The sequence below is a fragment of the Physeter macrocephalus genome, chromosome 19, assembly GCF_002837175.3.
Source record: "Physeter macrocephalus isolate SW-GA chromosome 19, ASM283717v5, whole genome shotgun sequence".
Classification (NCBI taxonomy): domain Eukaryota; kingdom Metazoa; phylum Chordata; class Mammalia; order Artiodactyla; family Physeteridae; genus Physeter; species Physeter macrocephalus.
In genome coordinates, this window is record NC_041232.1 from 4,191,371 (window position 1) to 4,208,761 (window position 17,391).

Below are 17,391 nucleotides of genomic sequence, written 5' to 3' on the forward strand. Positions count from 1 at the left end.
TCAGGACATAATAACTATCTTTCTCCCTGGGTTGTCATCAAGTGGGATGACAAACGCATAAGCACCTTATACACCATTAAGCACTGTTCAAATGTGGTCATTATTAGAATCTAAGATAGAACAGAGAAAAAATACAGGGTATGGTCTCCATCACCATTTTCATCTCATGCATTGAATTTTTTTCTTTGATGAACCAAAGACCTTAAATACAGATAGGACAGCCTCTGCCCAGCTCATGAGGACATGGGGCAAATAGAACAGCGAGGTTTCATACCTCTGTCTCCCCTCTTTTCAAAGATTCCTGCAAGTCAAAGTAGGCTGGTGTCAAGGCCAATTCCTGTTTCCATATGCTTCATCCTAGCACCAGCCAGCCTCCCAGTCAGAGTATAGTCAGAAATGGCTGACTCCAGGGCTGAGCCAAGACAAGTTCAAGAAGAGCCTAGAACATCTTTTCAGGTGGGACATGGGAAGCTATCAATACCATCAGGGTCCTTTCCAGAGGACTCCAGAGCCAACTGAAGACGCCCCCACTAAGCAAAGTTAAGGCAGGATGATATGAGCTTCATTAAGGGCTACATGGCATTTATCCTGCCTTTCCTGTGTGAACTGTATCCCTCCCTGAGTAACCAATGAGTAGTAGATGAGGGTAAGTTTCTCTTTATAGAAGTATTCCTTCTAATAAATAAGGAAGAATGATAGAATTAGGTTAATCTAAGACTGATTGTTACCACCTGCTAATGTCATAGACCTAGAAGTCACCAGACATTATGAGCTCCTGACGGAAGAACACATCACCACCTGATCAAGTTTCTAGATCTATCTACCAAATTAAGGAACTACAGAAGACACAGGAACATGTTAACCTACACCAGGAAGATGCAATCAGCAAAACCTAGACTGTGGGACAGTCTATAGGTAGACCTTATTTAGGTCCTGATACAAACAAATGTATCAAAAAACCATTTATGGTGGAGGGAGGGATAGATTGGGAGTTTGAGATTGACATGTATTGTACACACTACTATATCTAAAATAGATAACCAACAAGGACCTACTGTATAGCACAGGGAACTCCGCTCAATATTCTGTAATAACCTAAATAGATAACCTACAAGGACCTACTGTATAGCACAGGGAACTCTGTTCAATATTCTGTAATATTCTTTTCCCTAAATGAGAAAATAATCTGAAAAAGAATAGATACTTGTATATGTATAACTGAATCACTTTGCTGTACACCTGAAACTAACACAACATTGTTAATCAACTGTATTCCAATATAAAATAAAACATTTTTTTAAAATTTATGACATTTGAGACCATTGAAACTTTGAACATTAACTGGATATTTGATGATAACAAGGAATTATTGCTAACTTGTTTCAGTTGTAACAACGGTGTTGTGGATATGTTTTTTAAAATCCTCATCCTTTAGAGATACATACTGAAATATTTACAGGTAATGTGTGATATTTGCAGTTCACTTCAAAATGGTGTGGGGTGGGGGCACTGAGATGAAGCAAGATTGGCCAGGAAGTTAATAATTGTTGAAACTGGATAATGGGTGCAGGGGGTTCATTATACTATTGGCTATTCTTATACATGTTTTAAACTCTTTATAACAGAGAGTTTTAAAGGTCAATGAAAACAGTGAGCTCTCAATGTCATCACATCAGGATAAGCCTCAGAAAAGGAGCTGAAAAGCTGGGCTATGTGTAGCCCCCCGTGGTCACTCCATTTTCCTGGCAATTCAGTGACTCCCCCTGAGCTACTGCTATAGTCCAGGCTGCATGTTCATGGTCTTTATAACATGCAGAAAGATTAAAATTACAAAGTGTCTTCTATGGAAAAAAAAAAACTCCACTGAAATTTGAGAATCTACAAGTACAAGGTGCTATGCCCAGCCCCTCAGGGGACACTACAGTGGGAAGACAAAGCCCCATGCTCTGGTGGGGAGGAGAAAGACCAACATCCAGCTAACAGGGGTACACGGCCAAATGACACAACACACAAAGGGGCATCAGAGGAAGGATGGTTCTTCCAGCCCAGCTCATGGCAGGGGAATCCAGGCAGGTCCAGGCTGAGATGACCTGGAATTAGACTGCTCGGCTAGGATGTCTGCAGCAATGAGGAGGGTTCTCCTTGCTGCAGGGGGTGGCAGATGCAGGGATCTGGAGGAGAGAGTGAAAGGCATGTGGTTTGAAGAGGGGGAATAAGGCGAGTTGGGCAGAAGAAGAGTCAAGGCTAGAGGAAGGAGGGTGGGGGGACCCGACTGGGAAGGGCAGTCAGTGGTGAGCCCAGGGAAGCCACAAACTGTAATTTATTCTTTAGGAAGACAGCATCTACTGCTGCTTCAAAGGACCACACAATCTGGCAGGTTCCGATGCAAGCACAGCAATGCCACCTGTCCTCTTCTTGGTTTAGGCAACGGCCCAGCAATGCAGATCAAATGGTGTGAGTCGAGATTGTTAAATCAGCATCTGAGGTGCAGAGCTGTGGCTGAGCACATGACGAGGTGCTGAGAGGAGTGAAGCTAAGTGATCAGAACTCCGAGAACACTTAAAAACGGAAACAGACGCGGGAAAGAGTCGTTCGTAAAAGAAGAAAAGCATACAGCACCCAGCATGACCCTAAAACTCACGGACAGTTTGCTTCGTGTGTGTGATGAGCCTCCTAAAGCCACATCTGTGTGGTGACACCTGGCACATGACTCACCACACATGAAGCTGCCAATTTCAATTTAGTTCAGGGGTGTTTCCTACCATCTCTACCTCTCCACGTGTCAGTATCCAGAGTAGTCTTCCAGGAAACAGGCCCATTTCCTCCGTATCTCTTTCCCCCTGGGATAAGGAGATACTGATCTTGGTATAAGGAACCTCACATCCTTTTCACAGGCCTGTCTTTCTTTATTGACATCATTTGCCAACTGTATCCCAGAAGATTACAGGAGGTGTAAAAGCCACAGGCTTGAATACTCAGCCCTCTGGGAGGCCCCACGGCACTGCGCCTGAACCTGCTGGCTCTTACTGACTGGCCAAGATGGATGCAGGCCTCCCTCCTCCTCCTCCTCCTCCTCCTCCTCCTCCTCCTCCTCCTCCTCCTCCTCCACCCAGTGGGTTGATGACAGTACATGTGCTTGTCTCCCACGCTGCCTTGTACATTGTTGGCCCTCAATGACTGATACAACCAAAGCTGCTGTACGCTTGTTGTCACAATGTTCTAGACTGCTCGCCAGCCCCAATCTTAGAATAGCAGTCCCTCCCTGAAGAAGGTAAAAGGGTCAGCAGGAGCTGAAAAACTCACACCAGACACTCCACCAAAGGCACAAAAGGGAAGGTCCTGCGGAGAAAGGAGGTCCATGTGGCGAGTGTACCCTTGTCACTTGCAAACCTGAGCCACCAAAGGGCCTCAGGGGAGGTCTAGGTCAGAAAAGTGCCTGAGAAGCTATCAAGGGCCAACCACGTGGGCGGAGGCCCCAAAGAGAAGGCCCTCAGCACACAGAGCAGCGCACCACGAGTTGTGTGAGACGCCCTGCAAGCCTGGCAGGAAACAAGAATCCCCTCTCCACTCAGAGCCAAGTGCAAGCACTTGCTCTCCTGGAACCAGAGTGAGTGCCGGTCCTGACCTGACTGACATCACTGAAGTCTGCAGGGAGGAAGGAGGTGAGCCGGAGACTGCTCATCCTTTGAAAGGCCTGCATCCAAAGCTGGCCCTAAGAGTCTGGATTGGGCAAGCTCCTGCAACACCTCGGGATTCCCCTAACTGGTAAGCGTGACTGACTACAACCAAACTGCTTGTGCAAACAATGTGTGGTCCATGCTGCACACCTGCTTTCCTTCTGGGAGCCTGGACTCTGGGACCGTGCCAGGCAGAGGGTACCCACATGACCAGACCCCCAATAAAATCCCTGAGCGCTGAGTCTCTGCTGAACATCCCTGCTTGGCAACCTTTCACACGTGTGTCACAACCAGCTGCTGGAGGAATTAGCATGTCCTGCATGACTCCACTGGGAAAGGAGCCCTGGAAGCCTGTGCCTCGTTTCCCCAGATTTCATCCCATGCCCCTCTTCCCTTTCTGCTTGTGCTTTGCTTCCCTTCACTGTAATAAAGCAGGCTGCGAGCACACCTCGAGCCAAGTGCTGGGAGTCCTCCCAGTGGGTCATTGAATCTGGGTTAGTCTTGGAGACCCCAACATGGCACCCCAGCAAGGAGTCTCCCCGATGTGAGGTGGGTGGGCACCTTAGCACCAGCTGAGTCAGCAGGTTGGTGCTGCCCACGAGTTCCCACTTCTTCCCCCATTTAACAGAACAATAAGGAAGAAGCTGCAGTCCTCACCGCAAGCATGAACTGGAAATCGCTCTGACACCACAGAGAACCCCATGTTTGTGAGGGCCTGTTATCCAGTTAGATCTAACATTGTAGGGCAGAGGCCTCACCTCTGACACACAGCCTGCTTCCCACAGGGTCCTGCACATATAACACATGCAAAGCAAACCGTCGGGTGCACATGAAACTAGTTTAAAGAGCTCTGGGATTGTGAAAACCCTTTTAAAAGCTTTATCTTTACTCCCCACTCATCCAGTCACTGCCACACTTTATGAAGTGACAAATCATCCTAGGGACACAGAGACAACATGCATAAACCCTTGTAACCCTATGGAAATACAAATGAGGACCACAGATACAAGGCTCTTGGTTCATGGAGGAGCCTATTTCAACACATTCAAATCTGTTAACATAACATATCCAAATAATCTGCATTTCATAACTATCACTTTTCCAGCACTCCTGGCTAAGCCGGCAACCTCCAATTCATCTTCCCAATCTTATTTCAGCAAACAAGTTTTCAAAATTGAAAACAAATTAAGAAAAGTCCGAGTTTGGCACTAACATACTTGCTTTCTGAAACCCCATAAAATTGCAGGCAATTCTCATTCATTCACTCACTCATCCATTCAGACTAACCAAGCTACTGAGGGCATATCAGTGGCAAAGCACTGTGCTAGGCTTCATGTAGAACATGAAGAAGATGCCAAACTTGGCCATGGTGTCCCTTTGGCACAAAGCTGTCTGCAGAGATGCCCATACACAAACCCTGTAAACTCCCAAAGGAGGAAGATTTGGTCCTTAGGTCAGTCTGGGGCTACTATAGATATTTCAAATGGGAAAAACCCAAAGTGGGGGACTGCTAACACAGGGGATGGAAACGTTGAAAGAGATGCCTGGAGAAGACAGGCAAATCCAGGGCCCTCGGGGCGGGAGGTGGCACCACACCGGGGACCCTGTCCAGCGCAACAGCTGGAGGCTGGGGCACCAGCTCAGCACAAGGCAGACCTGAGCCAGGATGTGGCGCTAGGAATGGGGAGGAAGTATGGATGAAAGGAAGGAGACAGGCAGGGCTCAGCAGTTCCATCTGATGTGGGGTGAGGCAGGTAGGAGGCAGCAAGCATGACTCAGAGGTTTTCAGCTATTCATAGAAAGAAGAAGGTCAGGAAGAGGAGCAGGCTGTGGGGAGGAATCATAATTCGTGTCACTAGATCTTGCTAAGAATGCACTGTGCTTCTCCAAAACACTCTGCCAGTCCACTCGCAGGCTCTTTGCAACACCCTTGTGCTAAAGGTTAAAGAAACGGACTTCAAACCAATGTTCACACATTATCAACTTGGGCATTCCTTTTCAGCCTCCTACCTGGCCTCATAGTATGAAACACTGGATGATGTTTCAAATTAAAGCTGAATCCAATATAATAAGGCCGCCTTCTGAGGTGGAAACCCCAGTGGCTTAACCTGAAGACTTGCACCTTCAACTTCATGTTTTCAGGGACACTTTGCAACTGGATAGTCTTTTCCATCTCCATCCTTCAAGCATCACCTAAACTGATATTAAAAATACTCCCTGGGGCTTCCCTGGTGGCGCAGTGGTTGCGCGTCCGCCTGCCGATGCAGGGGAACCGGGTTCGCGCCCTGGTCTGGGAGGATCCCACATGCCGCGGAGCGGCTGGGCCCGTGAGCCATGGCTGCTGAGCCTGTGCTCCGCAACGGGAGAGGCCACAACAGAGGGAGGCCCGCATACCACAAAAAAAAAAAAAAAAAAAAATACTCCCTGGTGGCACAGTGGTTGAGAATCTGCCTGCTAATTCAGGGTACATGGGTTCGAGCCCTGGTCTGGGAAGACCCCACATGCCGCGGAGCGACTAGGCCCGTGAGCCACAACTACTGAGCCTGCACGTCTGGAGCCTGCGCTCCACAACAAGAGATGCTGTGATAGTGAGAGGCCCACGCACTGCAATGAAGAGTGGCTGGCCCCCACTTGCCAGAACTAGAGAAAGCCCTCGCACAGAAACGAAGACCCAACACAGCCAAAAGTAAATTAATTAATTAAAAAAAAAGTAACAAATGTTCAAGTACAATTGGTGTCTTTAAAAAAAAAAAACAAAAAACTCCCTGGTGGTCCACTGGTTAAGACGCTGCGCTTTCACTGCTGGGGGTCCAGGTTCGATACCTGGTCAAGGAACTACGATCTCACAAGCTGCGCGGCCAAAAAAAAAAAAAAGCAGCCACAGACAAAATGAATGGGCATGACTGCGTTCCAATAAAACTTTATTTAAAAAAAAATACTGTCTCCATGAGAGTTTGCCTTTGAGAGTTGGCCCCACTGGAGGAAGGAGTACTTGATCCATCCTAGAGGCAAAGATGTCTTGGCCACCACCCCAAAGTGGGCCCAGCTCACCATATGTTCAGTGGGCTTCCTCAGCCAGGGGACTTTCAAAACTTACTTTCACTTGACTGTTGCCTTCTTTCTTATAGACCCAGACTAATTTCTTTGAGCCCTTCCTTGCTAACTGGCTTTGCCATTCCTACCCATACATCAGTCTGAACAATAATAAATTAAAACAAAACATTTTTGTTTCATATTTTGTTTGAAATCATTTCCTGGGAAATAGATGTCATTTATAATGTCGCCAAACGGGCAACTTGTATACAACAAAACAGAATTTTGTTTAATCAAATGAATTTTGTCATTAATGTGGATAAAACTTATGTTTGAAACACTCTTTCTGTAAGGACTTAATGGTGCTAATACCTTTGAAAATTCTGCATCATTAATGAATTCTTCAAAGTTGCCTGGGAGATGAGAACTGGGGATGAAATTTTTTAAATGGGAACTAACAACCAAAAAAGAAAAAGAAAAGCGCAAAACCATATTCCCCTTATTGGTATTCGAATATTCAAATAGATATGGGATCAAGAGTGCCAGGCAATGGAATAAGAACCTCGTCTCCTGTATTTATATTCCTAGCACATTGTTGGAAAGAAGTAAAAACCTGCCAACAATTACCCAGACCTCCCAGAAATACTTTCTATATGTGACAGTATTTACAAAGAGCATCTTTTTATTCTTGATAATATAAATTTACTAAGCCCAGCTGTTGGCAGTATGTACTTTCTCCCTTAGAATAAACTTGAGCAATCGAATGAGCTTTTCCAGCAAAATCTAGGGCAGAAGCACTCGAGGAAGCGATACTTAATGGAGAAATTCTAATCCAAACCTCCACTGATTTTCTATCAAAGTAAAAATAATGGGGATTGAAATGCAGGTCAAGACTACAGTGCAATAACCATTTAATTGGCAAAATCAATGCTGACAATACCAAGTTCTGCAAAGGACAGAGATCCACAAAAATCTCTTTATTTCTTGCCAGTGGGACTATGAATTGACACAACTGCTTTGGAAAAGAGTTTGGCATTCACATTCTCCACAACCCAGTGATTTCACCCAAGAGGAACGCCCGCACGTGTACAAGCATTTTTGTAGTCACCCATAAAGAGGAGCATGAATAAGTAAAAACTGGGCTCACGTCCTGGGCTGTTATAAAGCAGGCAAAATTAGTTCCCCCAAATCATATGCTGTACGATATGCTTTTTATAAAGTTTCAAATGGTTGAAATGAACAATGTGTTTTTTTTTAAAAAATTGCATACAGGTTAGATAAAACTAAATAAAAAGAAAAGAAAGTGGACGGTGACCAGGATTTGGGATGATGGTTATCTTGGAGGGAGGAAGGCTGGAAGATGGGATCAGGGAGGGAGGACAAGACATGTGCCCGCATTTTCTCCAAACAACAGGCTTCGCTTAATTAAAAGAAAAAAATTAGAGGGTGGTCTTTCCAAAAGGGAAGCTAGCAAGAGAAGCAGCTCTGATTCCTTCCCCAGCTGTCATCCCAGGACTAAAGCTGACTCTACCTGACCCCTAAGGAAAGGAGATCATGAATAAAAGTTCTCTCATTCTGTTTGCAGCTCCAAGCACATGAATTTGCCTCTATTCCAACCACACACACTTGGAGAACTACTGAGAACTGGGGGTGTGGGGCAGGTTGGAGGAGGTGATCCATGCCCGGCGCTGGGTGCAAATGGAACCCTGGATAACCTGCGCTGTCAGGACTGTGAGTGGCAGGTCCAAAGGGTGCTCAGTCCTTGAGCCCAGCAGGTAGGACAGCCAGGCCTGGTCTGGAAGGCAGGATTCAGACCAGAAGCAGGGACAGGAGAGTGGTGTCAAACATCTGAAGTGCTGCGAGGCCCGAGGAAGAGCAGACCAAAGCCGTCTTCCAGAAGGCAGAACTGGAGTCCAGGGAGAAGTGGTGATTCCAGCTCTACCTCGGAAGGGCCTTTTCTGCACTTGGAGACTGACTCATCTCCTGTGGCACTGGAGGCCCAGCCAGCAAGCTGGGTGCCTCAGGATACACGACTAAAGTTTGCTCCTTCGGCCTCAGTTTCCCTTCCTCTAAAATGGGAATGAAGACGTCTTCGTGGCCGGCCTCATGTGGGGCTAAAGGAGGGAGAGGGCTGTACAAATGTCAGGGATCATTCATCCTACCCAAGTGAGTTGAGCAACAATTCTGCTCGCCTTGGAATCTAGAAATGTCCACAAATGAAACTACAGAGCTGGACTGTGAAAGCACACAAGAAAACTCGTCCCCACCCCCTTCTCCCCCCAAAACCAGTATGCATCCCCACAACCTTATCAGCAAGCAAGAAGAATTTTTCTTAATTACCCAGAGAATCTGTACTTTTGAGATAATCTTGAAATGCTAACTGTCTATACATAGTTATCTTAAGAAAAAAAGAGGGACTTTTTTGCTCTTCCAATTAAAATAAAACAAAAATACATAAGGTCAGATTTTACTTCCACTAGAACTAGGCTTTCCTGCCACTGTGGGACCCTAGACTCATAAACATTACCTTGACATCAACTACTGACCCCTAGTAGTACCTGGTAAATTGCAGATAACTCAGAAATGCTGAACTCAAGGATGAATAGGCATTAGGACACACATCTGGGACAGGCACAGACTTTGGAGCGCAAAGGGCCTAGGTCAGAATCTCTCTACTGCCTACCCTGCCCAGTGACTTTGGACAAGCCACATCCCTCTGGCAAACCTCAGAACTCCTCATTTGTACAATCCTGGAACCCACCTCACAGTGTGATTTCAAGGATGAAATAAATGAACATAACATAAAACAGAGAGTGTGGTCCACAGTCAACATGCCCTATGCGTTATGTCCCTTGCCTATGAGACAGAGTGACACTTATTTATAGAAAATCACTGATGACCCCTATCATTGTATGCCTTGGTGAAATGTTTACACACCTGACGGAGTATGGGAAGTGGGATAAAAACACCATTTGGAAAAGGATCTCTTTTTGCTCAGTTGCCAAATTCTAAGAACACTCTGTCCTGTGATCTGTATGGTGCAGCCAAGTGGGCCGAGAGGCACCAACGACACCACATGAGATGAACGCATTAGAAACACAGGTCAGGGCTTCCCTGGTGGCGCAGTGGTTAGGAATCCACCTGCCAATGCAGGGGACACATGTTCGAGCCCTGGTCCGGGAAGATCCCACATGCCGCGGAGCAACTAAGCCCGTGTGCCACAACTACTGAGCCTGTGCTCTAGAGTATGCGAGCCACAACTACTGAACCCTCGTGCTGCAACTACTAAAGCCCTCGCGCCTAGAGCCTGTGCTCCGAAACAAGAGAAGCCACCGCAGTGAGAAGTCCGCACACCGCAACAAGGAGTAGCCCCTGCTCGCCGCAACTAGGGAAAGCCTGCGTGCAGCAATGAAGACCCAACACAAAAATAAAATAAATAAAATAAATAAATTTATAGAAACACAGGTCAGCTTTCTACCCCACCAGGAATTAAAGACAGTGCTCCCCACTTTGAGTGGGAACCATCACTTAAGTTCAGTGGAGCTCCCAAATTCTCAGCGGCATCACAGATTCAACTATCCTCTAGAAGCTGTGCTCCAAAAAGGCGAGGAAGGACCATATAAATGCTCTCGTGGTTGACCTGAAGAGATACCGCCCAGCTGAGTGAAGTGAGCAAAGTGACCCGAGCTTCAGCAAACACAATGGCAGGGCCCTCCCGTTTGCAATGACAATGGAGCTGTGCTTCTCAAACTGTGGTCCAGAGCAGCATCACCTGGGAACTTGTTAGAAAAGCTGAATCTCAGGCCCCTCCTACACCCACTGCAGCAGAAACTCAGCAGAGGGGCTGAGCACTTGATGTTTCAATAAGCCCTTCAGGGAATTCCAGCGCTCACTCAGGTGTGAGAGTTGATAGTATAGAGTGATCAGAGATCTCAAAGTTTAAACCAACCATCCCCAGGAAACATACCTAGACGGCCTTCAGGATCTTTCCCCCTTTCAATCCATTTCAGTGGAACCCAGTGTTAGCTATCTCACCACTGGACTTCACTGTTGAATCCCACGCTGCTTCTAGAATAAGAAAGGTCACGGTGGGATGCTTCCTGGTTCTCCGCTGAATGCCAAGATGGGCTCCTGAAGGGCAGAAGCCATGTCTGACGCGTCTGTGAGCCTGCTGTGCCCCCAGGCCAAGGCCCAGCAACCAGCAGGCACCAGGAAAAGTGGTAAATAGTCTGACCAACTGAGGAGGGAGCAGGAGCCCTTCCCATGAGTGGGTCCCAAGGACTGAACAAGGTTACTGTCCCCCTCAGTCCCTAATACAGTGATCTTAGCTCCTGAACCTGAATCAAGGACTTTGGGGGCTGACTCTGGCTGGCTGCCCCAGGTCCCACAACTACCAGGACCAGAGGGGTCCCGAGGTCCCAAATCACTCCCTCACTCCAACGTCACTGCTCACTCCCTAGACCCAAGCTTGCCAGAGGTCATGTCCACAGGGGCTCCCCTGCCTGAGGTCAGGGCCCCAGCCCTTGAAGGTTGGCCAGAGGCATTATTTCTCCTGCTGGAGTGAGCATTCCCAAACATCCCTAGGCCAATGGCAGTGCCCTCCAACTCTGGATGCCCTCTGTCACCATGGCTGCAGCATCACCACCCTCCACACTCAGCCAACCCACCCTGACACTTCCATACCTGTAGTAAGACAGGAAGCTGTTGCTGAGCACGAACCAGCGGCGCTGGTAGCCCTTCAGGTAGTTGGTCCACTTGAGAAGCCAGCCCTTGAAGCTGTCCAGAGGAAGTGAGACCATCGGGAGAGCGGAGGGCGTGCCACTCCCTGGCACTGGAGCCCCAAGATGTGTCTTCACCTGCCCTGGTCGCAGGGCCTTTGATGCTGGCAACAACCCGGACTCAAGTTCGGTCAAGGGCACGCTCCCCACTACTGGCCCCAGCGCCAGCACCTGCTCGGACGGGGCCTTGGTGAAGGGCCCAGCCCCCAAGCTTGAGCCCAACTCTTCCCGGGGCCCTGACCCGGTCCCCAACCCCTGCAGCAGTTCCAATTCCTGTTTGAACCCTGGCCTTGGCTCAGACATCTTCCTGGACTCAGGCTCCGATCCTGGCACCGGCTCAGAAACTGGCTCCGACACCTGTTCTGACACCAGATCCCGTTTGGGCTCGGGCACCGCCTGGTGCTGAGGCTTGGGCTCCGGCTCGGAGCCGGGCGTGGAGGCGCTCATGCTCGGCGCCGCCGTGTGGCAGGACAGGCAGGGGACAACCGTGAAGAACGACGAGAGCCCGCGGGAGCGGCCGCCACAGCCACCGCCTCGGCACAGAGCGGCCGCTTTCCCCATGGAGCCCGCCGACCGGAGCGCGGCCGAGCCGGGGGGAGGGGGGAAGCGAGAGGCGGAGGCCTGGGGCGGGGCCGGGGGCACCGTCACGAGCGCGCGGTTGGGGCGCGCGCGGGTCTCTCCGCTGCCCGTGCGCCCCGGGCCGCCTTCGCCAGCGTGCTCCTGCACCCAGGCGTGCAGCGGGCTGGACTTGGACCCTCGTCCCCCCCTTGCGTCGCCAGCTCCCGGGTCCGGGGCTGGCCCTTGGAAGGCGCCCAGGAAACGCTTGTGGGGCGAGAGCTCGGCGAGCGGGCGACGCGGAAGGGACGGCGCGCTTCGAACCACCATCCCTGCCTGCGCCCCAACCCGTGCCAGGCGCTGTGGGAACAATGATGAATGCGGAGCCCGCCGGCTCCCAGCGCAGCTCTGTTCCCGGGCTCCGCACCGGAGCTCCCCGCCTCTGACCCGGGCAGGTTCGCTCCCCAAAACCCAGAACATGCGCCCGAAGCTCAGGGGCCCAGCCGGATTACGCTAAAAGCTGAGGAGGACGCCCACCGCCCCCCATGGCAGCCATTACCTGTTTATGGGTCCCTCCCGCTGCCACCAGGCTCAGGGGCCCGAAGCCACCGCCCCACCACCACCTGGGCCAGCTGGCCTCTGCTTCGGCCAGGGCACTTCGCCGCAAGTGGAAACATAGTTCAGGCTCTCTAAAGGAATAGAGAAAGAGTTTAGTAAGCCGAGCGTTTTAGTACAAGGAACGCATCCAAAAGCAAAGTTCTTGGAGCTCCTGGACATCCCTGGGTAATCTTAGCTGGCGGTCCGTGAAGATGCTGCAGTAGCCTGTGGAGTTTTACCTGTCTGTGCATTTTCCTAGGGGGAAGGTCCCTAGTTTCCATGGGATTCCCAAAGGAGTCTGTGATCCCAGAAAGGTTAAACATCACTGATTTTAAAGAATCTATCCCAGGCTTCCCTGGTGGCGCAGTGGTTAAGAATCCGCCTGCCAATGCAGGGAACACGGGTTAGAGCCCTGGTCTGGGAAGATCCCACATGTTGCAGAGCAACTAAGCCTGTGCGCCACGACTACTCTGGACCCTGTGTGCCACAACTACTGAAGCCCGCGCGCCTAGAGCCGGTGCTCTGCAACAAGAGAAGCCACCGCAATGAGAAACCCGTGCACCGCAACAAAGAGTCGCCCCCGCTCTCCGCAACTAGAGAACGCCCGCGGGCAGCAATGAAGACCCAAAGCAGGCAAAAATAAAAATAAATAAATATATTTAAAAAAAAAAAACAGGCCAGAAAAGTTTGATCAACACCATGTTTTTCATGCCATTGCATTTAAGCATCTTGGGGTGGGGTGTGCAAGCTCCATTTAGCCACAGCTCCCACCTCTGCCTATTGTCCTAAAGCCACGTGCACTGACCTCCTTGGCCCCTGAACACATGTGAGCTTGTGATCACCCCAAGGGCTTAGAACATAGGTTTCTTTAAAATATTTAACTGGTTTCTAAAACGTTGAAATTGTAATGCTTGCACTATATAGAACTGAAGTATACAGGATATATAATGAAAGAAGAACTCCCCTCTTCCTCCTCTCTGGGGCTAGTGTGTTGATAGTTTCTACCCATCTTTCCAGAAATGTTCTAAGAGAACAGGTCCTTAAGATGAAGTGTATGGTTTTCATAAATTATATGTAAATTTTAAGTGTAAGTGCCGATTTGTGGTAGGTTTCATCATAATCTTAAAGGGGTCCATGATCCCTCCACATTAAGGACCACTGACACTGAGACTTTTAGCTCAGGGTATCTGACAAGAACCCATGTTTGCCTGCCATCTTTCTTGAGACCCAAAGAGACCCCACTGAAACAAAACTATAAAAAATTCCAACAGTACTAAGCATTCAACAGCAATAGAAATAGAAAGAAGACTTTATTTGACAAATGTTCATTGAATTCATATCATAGGCCAAGTCTTCTTCTAGGCCCTGATGATTGAGCAGTGAAAGAAATCTGACAAAAATTCCTGCCATCCTGGAGCTTACATTCTAGTAAGAAGACAGAAATATACCAAATAAATCATTTAGAAGGTGACATGCCATGGAGAAAAAGAGAACAGTTAAGAGGGCTTGGGAAGGCCATGTTGGGGATGTTTCAATTTTAAATCAAGATGGATCACTGAGGGAATTCCCTGGCATCCCAGCGGTTAGGACTCCAAGCTTCCACTGCAGGGAACACGGGTTTGATTCCTGATCAGGGAACTAAGATCCCGCATGCCGTGTGGCATGGCCAAAAAGAAAGAAAGAAAGAAAGAAAGACGGATCACTGATGAATAAGAGATTTCAACAAGTGCTTAGAATATGGAAAGAGGATGAGAACTCTTATGAGCAAAACAGGTGGAAGCAGCAGCTGAGAACATTGTCTAAGCCAGCTAAAGAGGAGGTAGGAGCCAGCTGGCTTGAGAGAATCCAGGGAAGCTTTGGGCTCAAAGTCAACAGGTTATGGCAGAGGGTAGGAGCGAGAACAGGGAACTAAAATGGGAGATTTTATTCCTCAAACAGCTTTGTGAGCCCATGGGTCTCTTGTATTATTTGTATGCCATACACATATTTTCCAATATCCTTTCGTATCTGCTCAGTGCATAATTAATAGACTCACATACAACCTGGAGCAGGGACGGCAGGGGCTGGGGGGTGGTGGTGGGAGGATAACTGCTCCAACCCACTGCCCTACCCCTCTCTACACTGAAGTTTGCAAAGTGCAGGTAACATTTCTCCCAGGCAGAAAACATGTCTCTTCTCTAAAGAAACTGAATGAAACATCTGAGGTCAGCAAGGGCTTGCAGAGTGGATGTTGGCACCACAGAACACAGCCCTCCTGACTCTGCTATTTCTCATTCTGCCCTACGCAGAGCTTCCAGCCAGATATTCTCATTCGGCAAAGGGACAAGAGGTAAGGCAGATCTAATTGCATAACAGCAGAGGAAATCTACACCGGCTTATTTTACAGGGCACTTGCTAAGGGGCATAGAGCTGGAAAGCAGCTGACCTGGGATTTGAACTGAGGCCTTCCTTCCAAATTTGTGCTCTTAGCTACATGCTGCCCTGCCTCCCTCTTAGCTTGTACATCTCTTTTCCTGGGTAAAGGAGACACAAACCAGCATCTACATTTGTATCTGTGGCCACAAGCTGACCTGGATTTTTCTGGCTTTGCTCGGGGCAGGAGTTGCTCCCATTTACTCAGCAGACATTTATGGAGCATTATGTGTGCAAAGTTCTGTGCCACAGCTCAGGCTTGAGAACAGAAGGAAGTGCAGACATCAGCCACCAGCACCACCCCCCTTGGAACAGTTGCAGGTGAAAGAGCTGAAGCCCAGAGAAAAGTTACTGGGGGAGACAGGGGGTCCCAGTCAAGGCCTGCTCCTGGCCCAGCCCCCTGAGCCCTCAAAGCCCTGCAGAGTTCCCAAGTCAGTGGCTGGACCAGGCTCTGAATTGTAATACCCGAGTAACACTTCCCAATTCAACAAAGGGCTGGGCTGGGAGGCATCCATCCTCTTGTTTGTGCTAGGGGTCGCCAGGAGTTAAATGATTTGGTCTCCCTCCCAGGCCCTGGCTCACAGGTATGCGCCTTTCAGCAGATCCCAGCTGAGTGCACATGCGTCTGCTGACCCCTTGTGGTCGTTGTGGGATCTGTGCTGACCCAGCAGTTGGGGCCTTGGTTGCACCTCTAGGACTTTCTGCTCTGGTGACCTCACTTCTCAAAGCGCTTTCCCACCACTTATCTCGTGGGGTCCTCCCTACCATCCCAGGAAGTGAGGAGAGCTAGGATTCCCATTCCCACTTTACAAATGAGTGGCAGCGCCCTGGCATCCAGTCCCAAATCCAACACTAATTCCTTATCTGACCTTGGCAAGTCAATTCCCCACTCTCTGCCTCTGTCACCCATTGATGAAATAAGAGAAATGGCCTGCATGAGGCAGCTCTGAGGTTTTTCCAGCTCCCCAAACTCTCAGCGCAGAGATGTGACTTGCCCAAGGTTGGAGTGAATCAGGGCAGAGGCACTCCCAGTCGGCAGGTCACCCCACTTCCCCACAATGATTGGGAGAAGTGAGAGGTGTCACAGCAAACAAGAAAATCAGTTTCTCCACCTTTGTGTTCTGATTGTGGGGTGAAGTGCCACATGGACAGATGGATAAGTGAGCGGATGGGTGGAAGGGTATGTGGATAGATGGATAGGATGGATATATAAGAACTCTGGGATCACTCTTAGCTGCAACTGCCTCCCCTGCTCCCTGACTAACTGCCCCTATAATTCTAGCTGCCTAGCCCCTTGGCAGGCTGCTCCACATCCACCTGCTGGGATCTGAAGCCACTGCCCCTGCCTGACAGCCTGGAGCTGGGACGTGCCATGAGGGGAACGAGTCCTCACCCAAGAATTCCCCCCTGCCATGTCACTGACCACATGGCCAACAGTGGTAGCCTAGGAGGAAAGTCAGGGCCCAGGACCATGAATGGGCATCCCTCACAGAGCAGTTCCTGCAGCTGACAATGGCTGAAATTGAGGGCGGTGCTTGCAATGCAGCCGAGAATCACTGGGGCGGCCGGGTGGCATGGAAAGAGCATGCCTTATGCGTCTCACACCCTGGTTCAAACCTAGCGACTCCAAGCAAGTGCCTTAGCCTCTCCGTGCCTCGGTTTCCTCACCTTAAAAGTGGGCATGATACCTGAAGAGTACAGTTGTGAGGACTGAATGAGGTAGGATATAAAATGCCTTGCGTGTAACAGGGGCTCGGTAAACAGAAGTTCCCTCCCTTTGTTCCAGGTCATGGAGAAACTCTGGAGAAGGAACTAGGTCCACTGTGCACCTAGCAAGATTTTTAAACTGGGAAGGCTTTTTAAGTACCCTAAAGGAGTGACGTGCATGTGGTGAAAGGGGAGGAGGGAAGGAAATGTGTCTTAGCAAGAACTAAAGGTACCCCCAAAATACTCAGTCCCATTAAAAGAGTATCATTCATCTGCCCCCTGCCATCAGCACGGTTCTTCAGACACAGAGGATATTCCACAAAGGTTTCCTGAGGACAAAACTGAAAACATCTTTACATAGCTAATGGGCAATGGTCAGGACTCCTGTGTCTGTTCTTCCACCTCCTGAGTGGGCACGTGCCTCATCCACACCTAACGCAGCCTAACTCTCCCTAACGGTGTGTCCATCCCAGAATGGGTGACAAGTTCCCCTTAGCTACCTGGTAGAAGGGGGACCTGGAGTTTAGTCCAGCTCTCTGTGCAACAGCTAACCTCAAGTAGCTGACAACACAGCTGAGGCTCCACATCACCGTCTGTGAACTCATGCTCCCAGGGGCTCAGGGTCCCTAGCC

The 17,391-nt window shown here is 49.3% G+C and overlaps 1 protein-coding gene across 6 annotated transcripts in view; it reads right to left on the reverse strand.

Moving 5' to 3' along the window:
- Positions 1–12,637, reverse strand: part of OSBP2 (oxysterol binding protein 2) — a 150,284-nt gene extending 137,647 nt beyond the window's left edge. For 4 of the 6 annotated variants that reach the window (XM_024120610.3, XM_024120609.3, XM_055080554.1 and 1 more), the window contains exon 1: positions 11,394–12,049. In XM_024120610.3, coding sequence (XP_023976378.1) covers positions 11,394–12,049 — 656 coding nt within the window. Of the gene's footprint in view, positions 1–11,393; positions 12,050–12,602 lie in introns of those variants that run through there. The other 2 variants (XM_028480344.2, XM_028480336.2) reach the window with 2 other exon arrangements.
- Between the last annotated feature and the right edge of the window lie 4,754 nt (positions 12,638–17,391).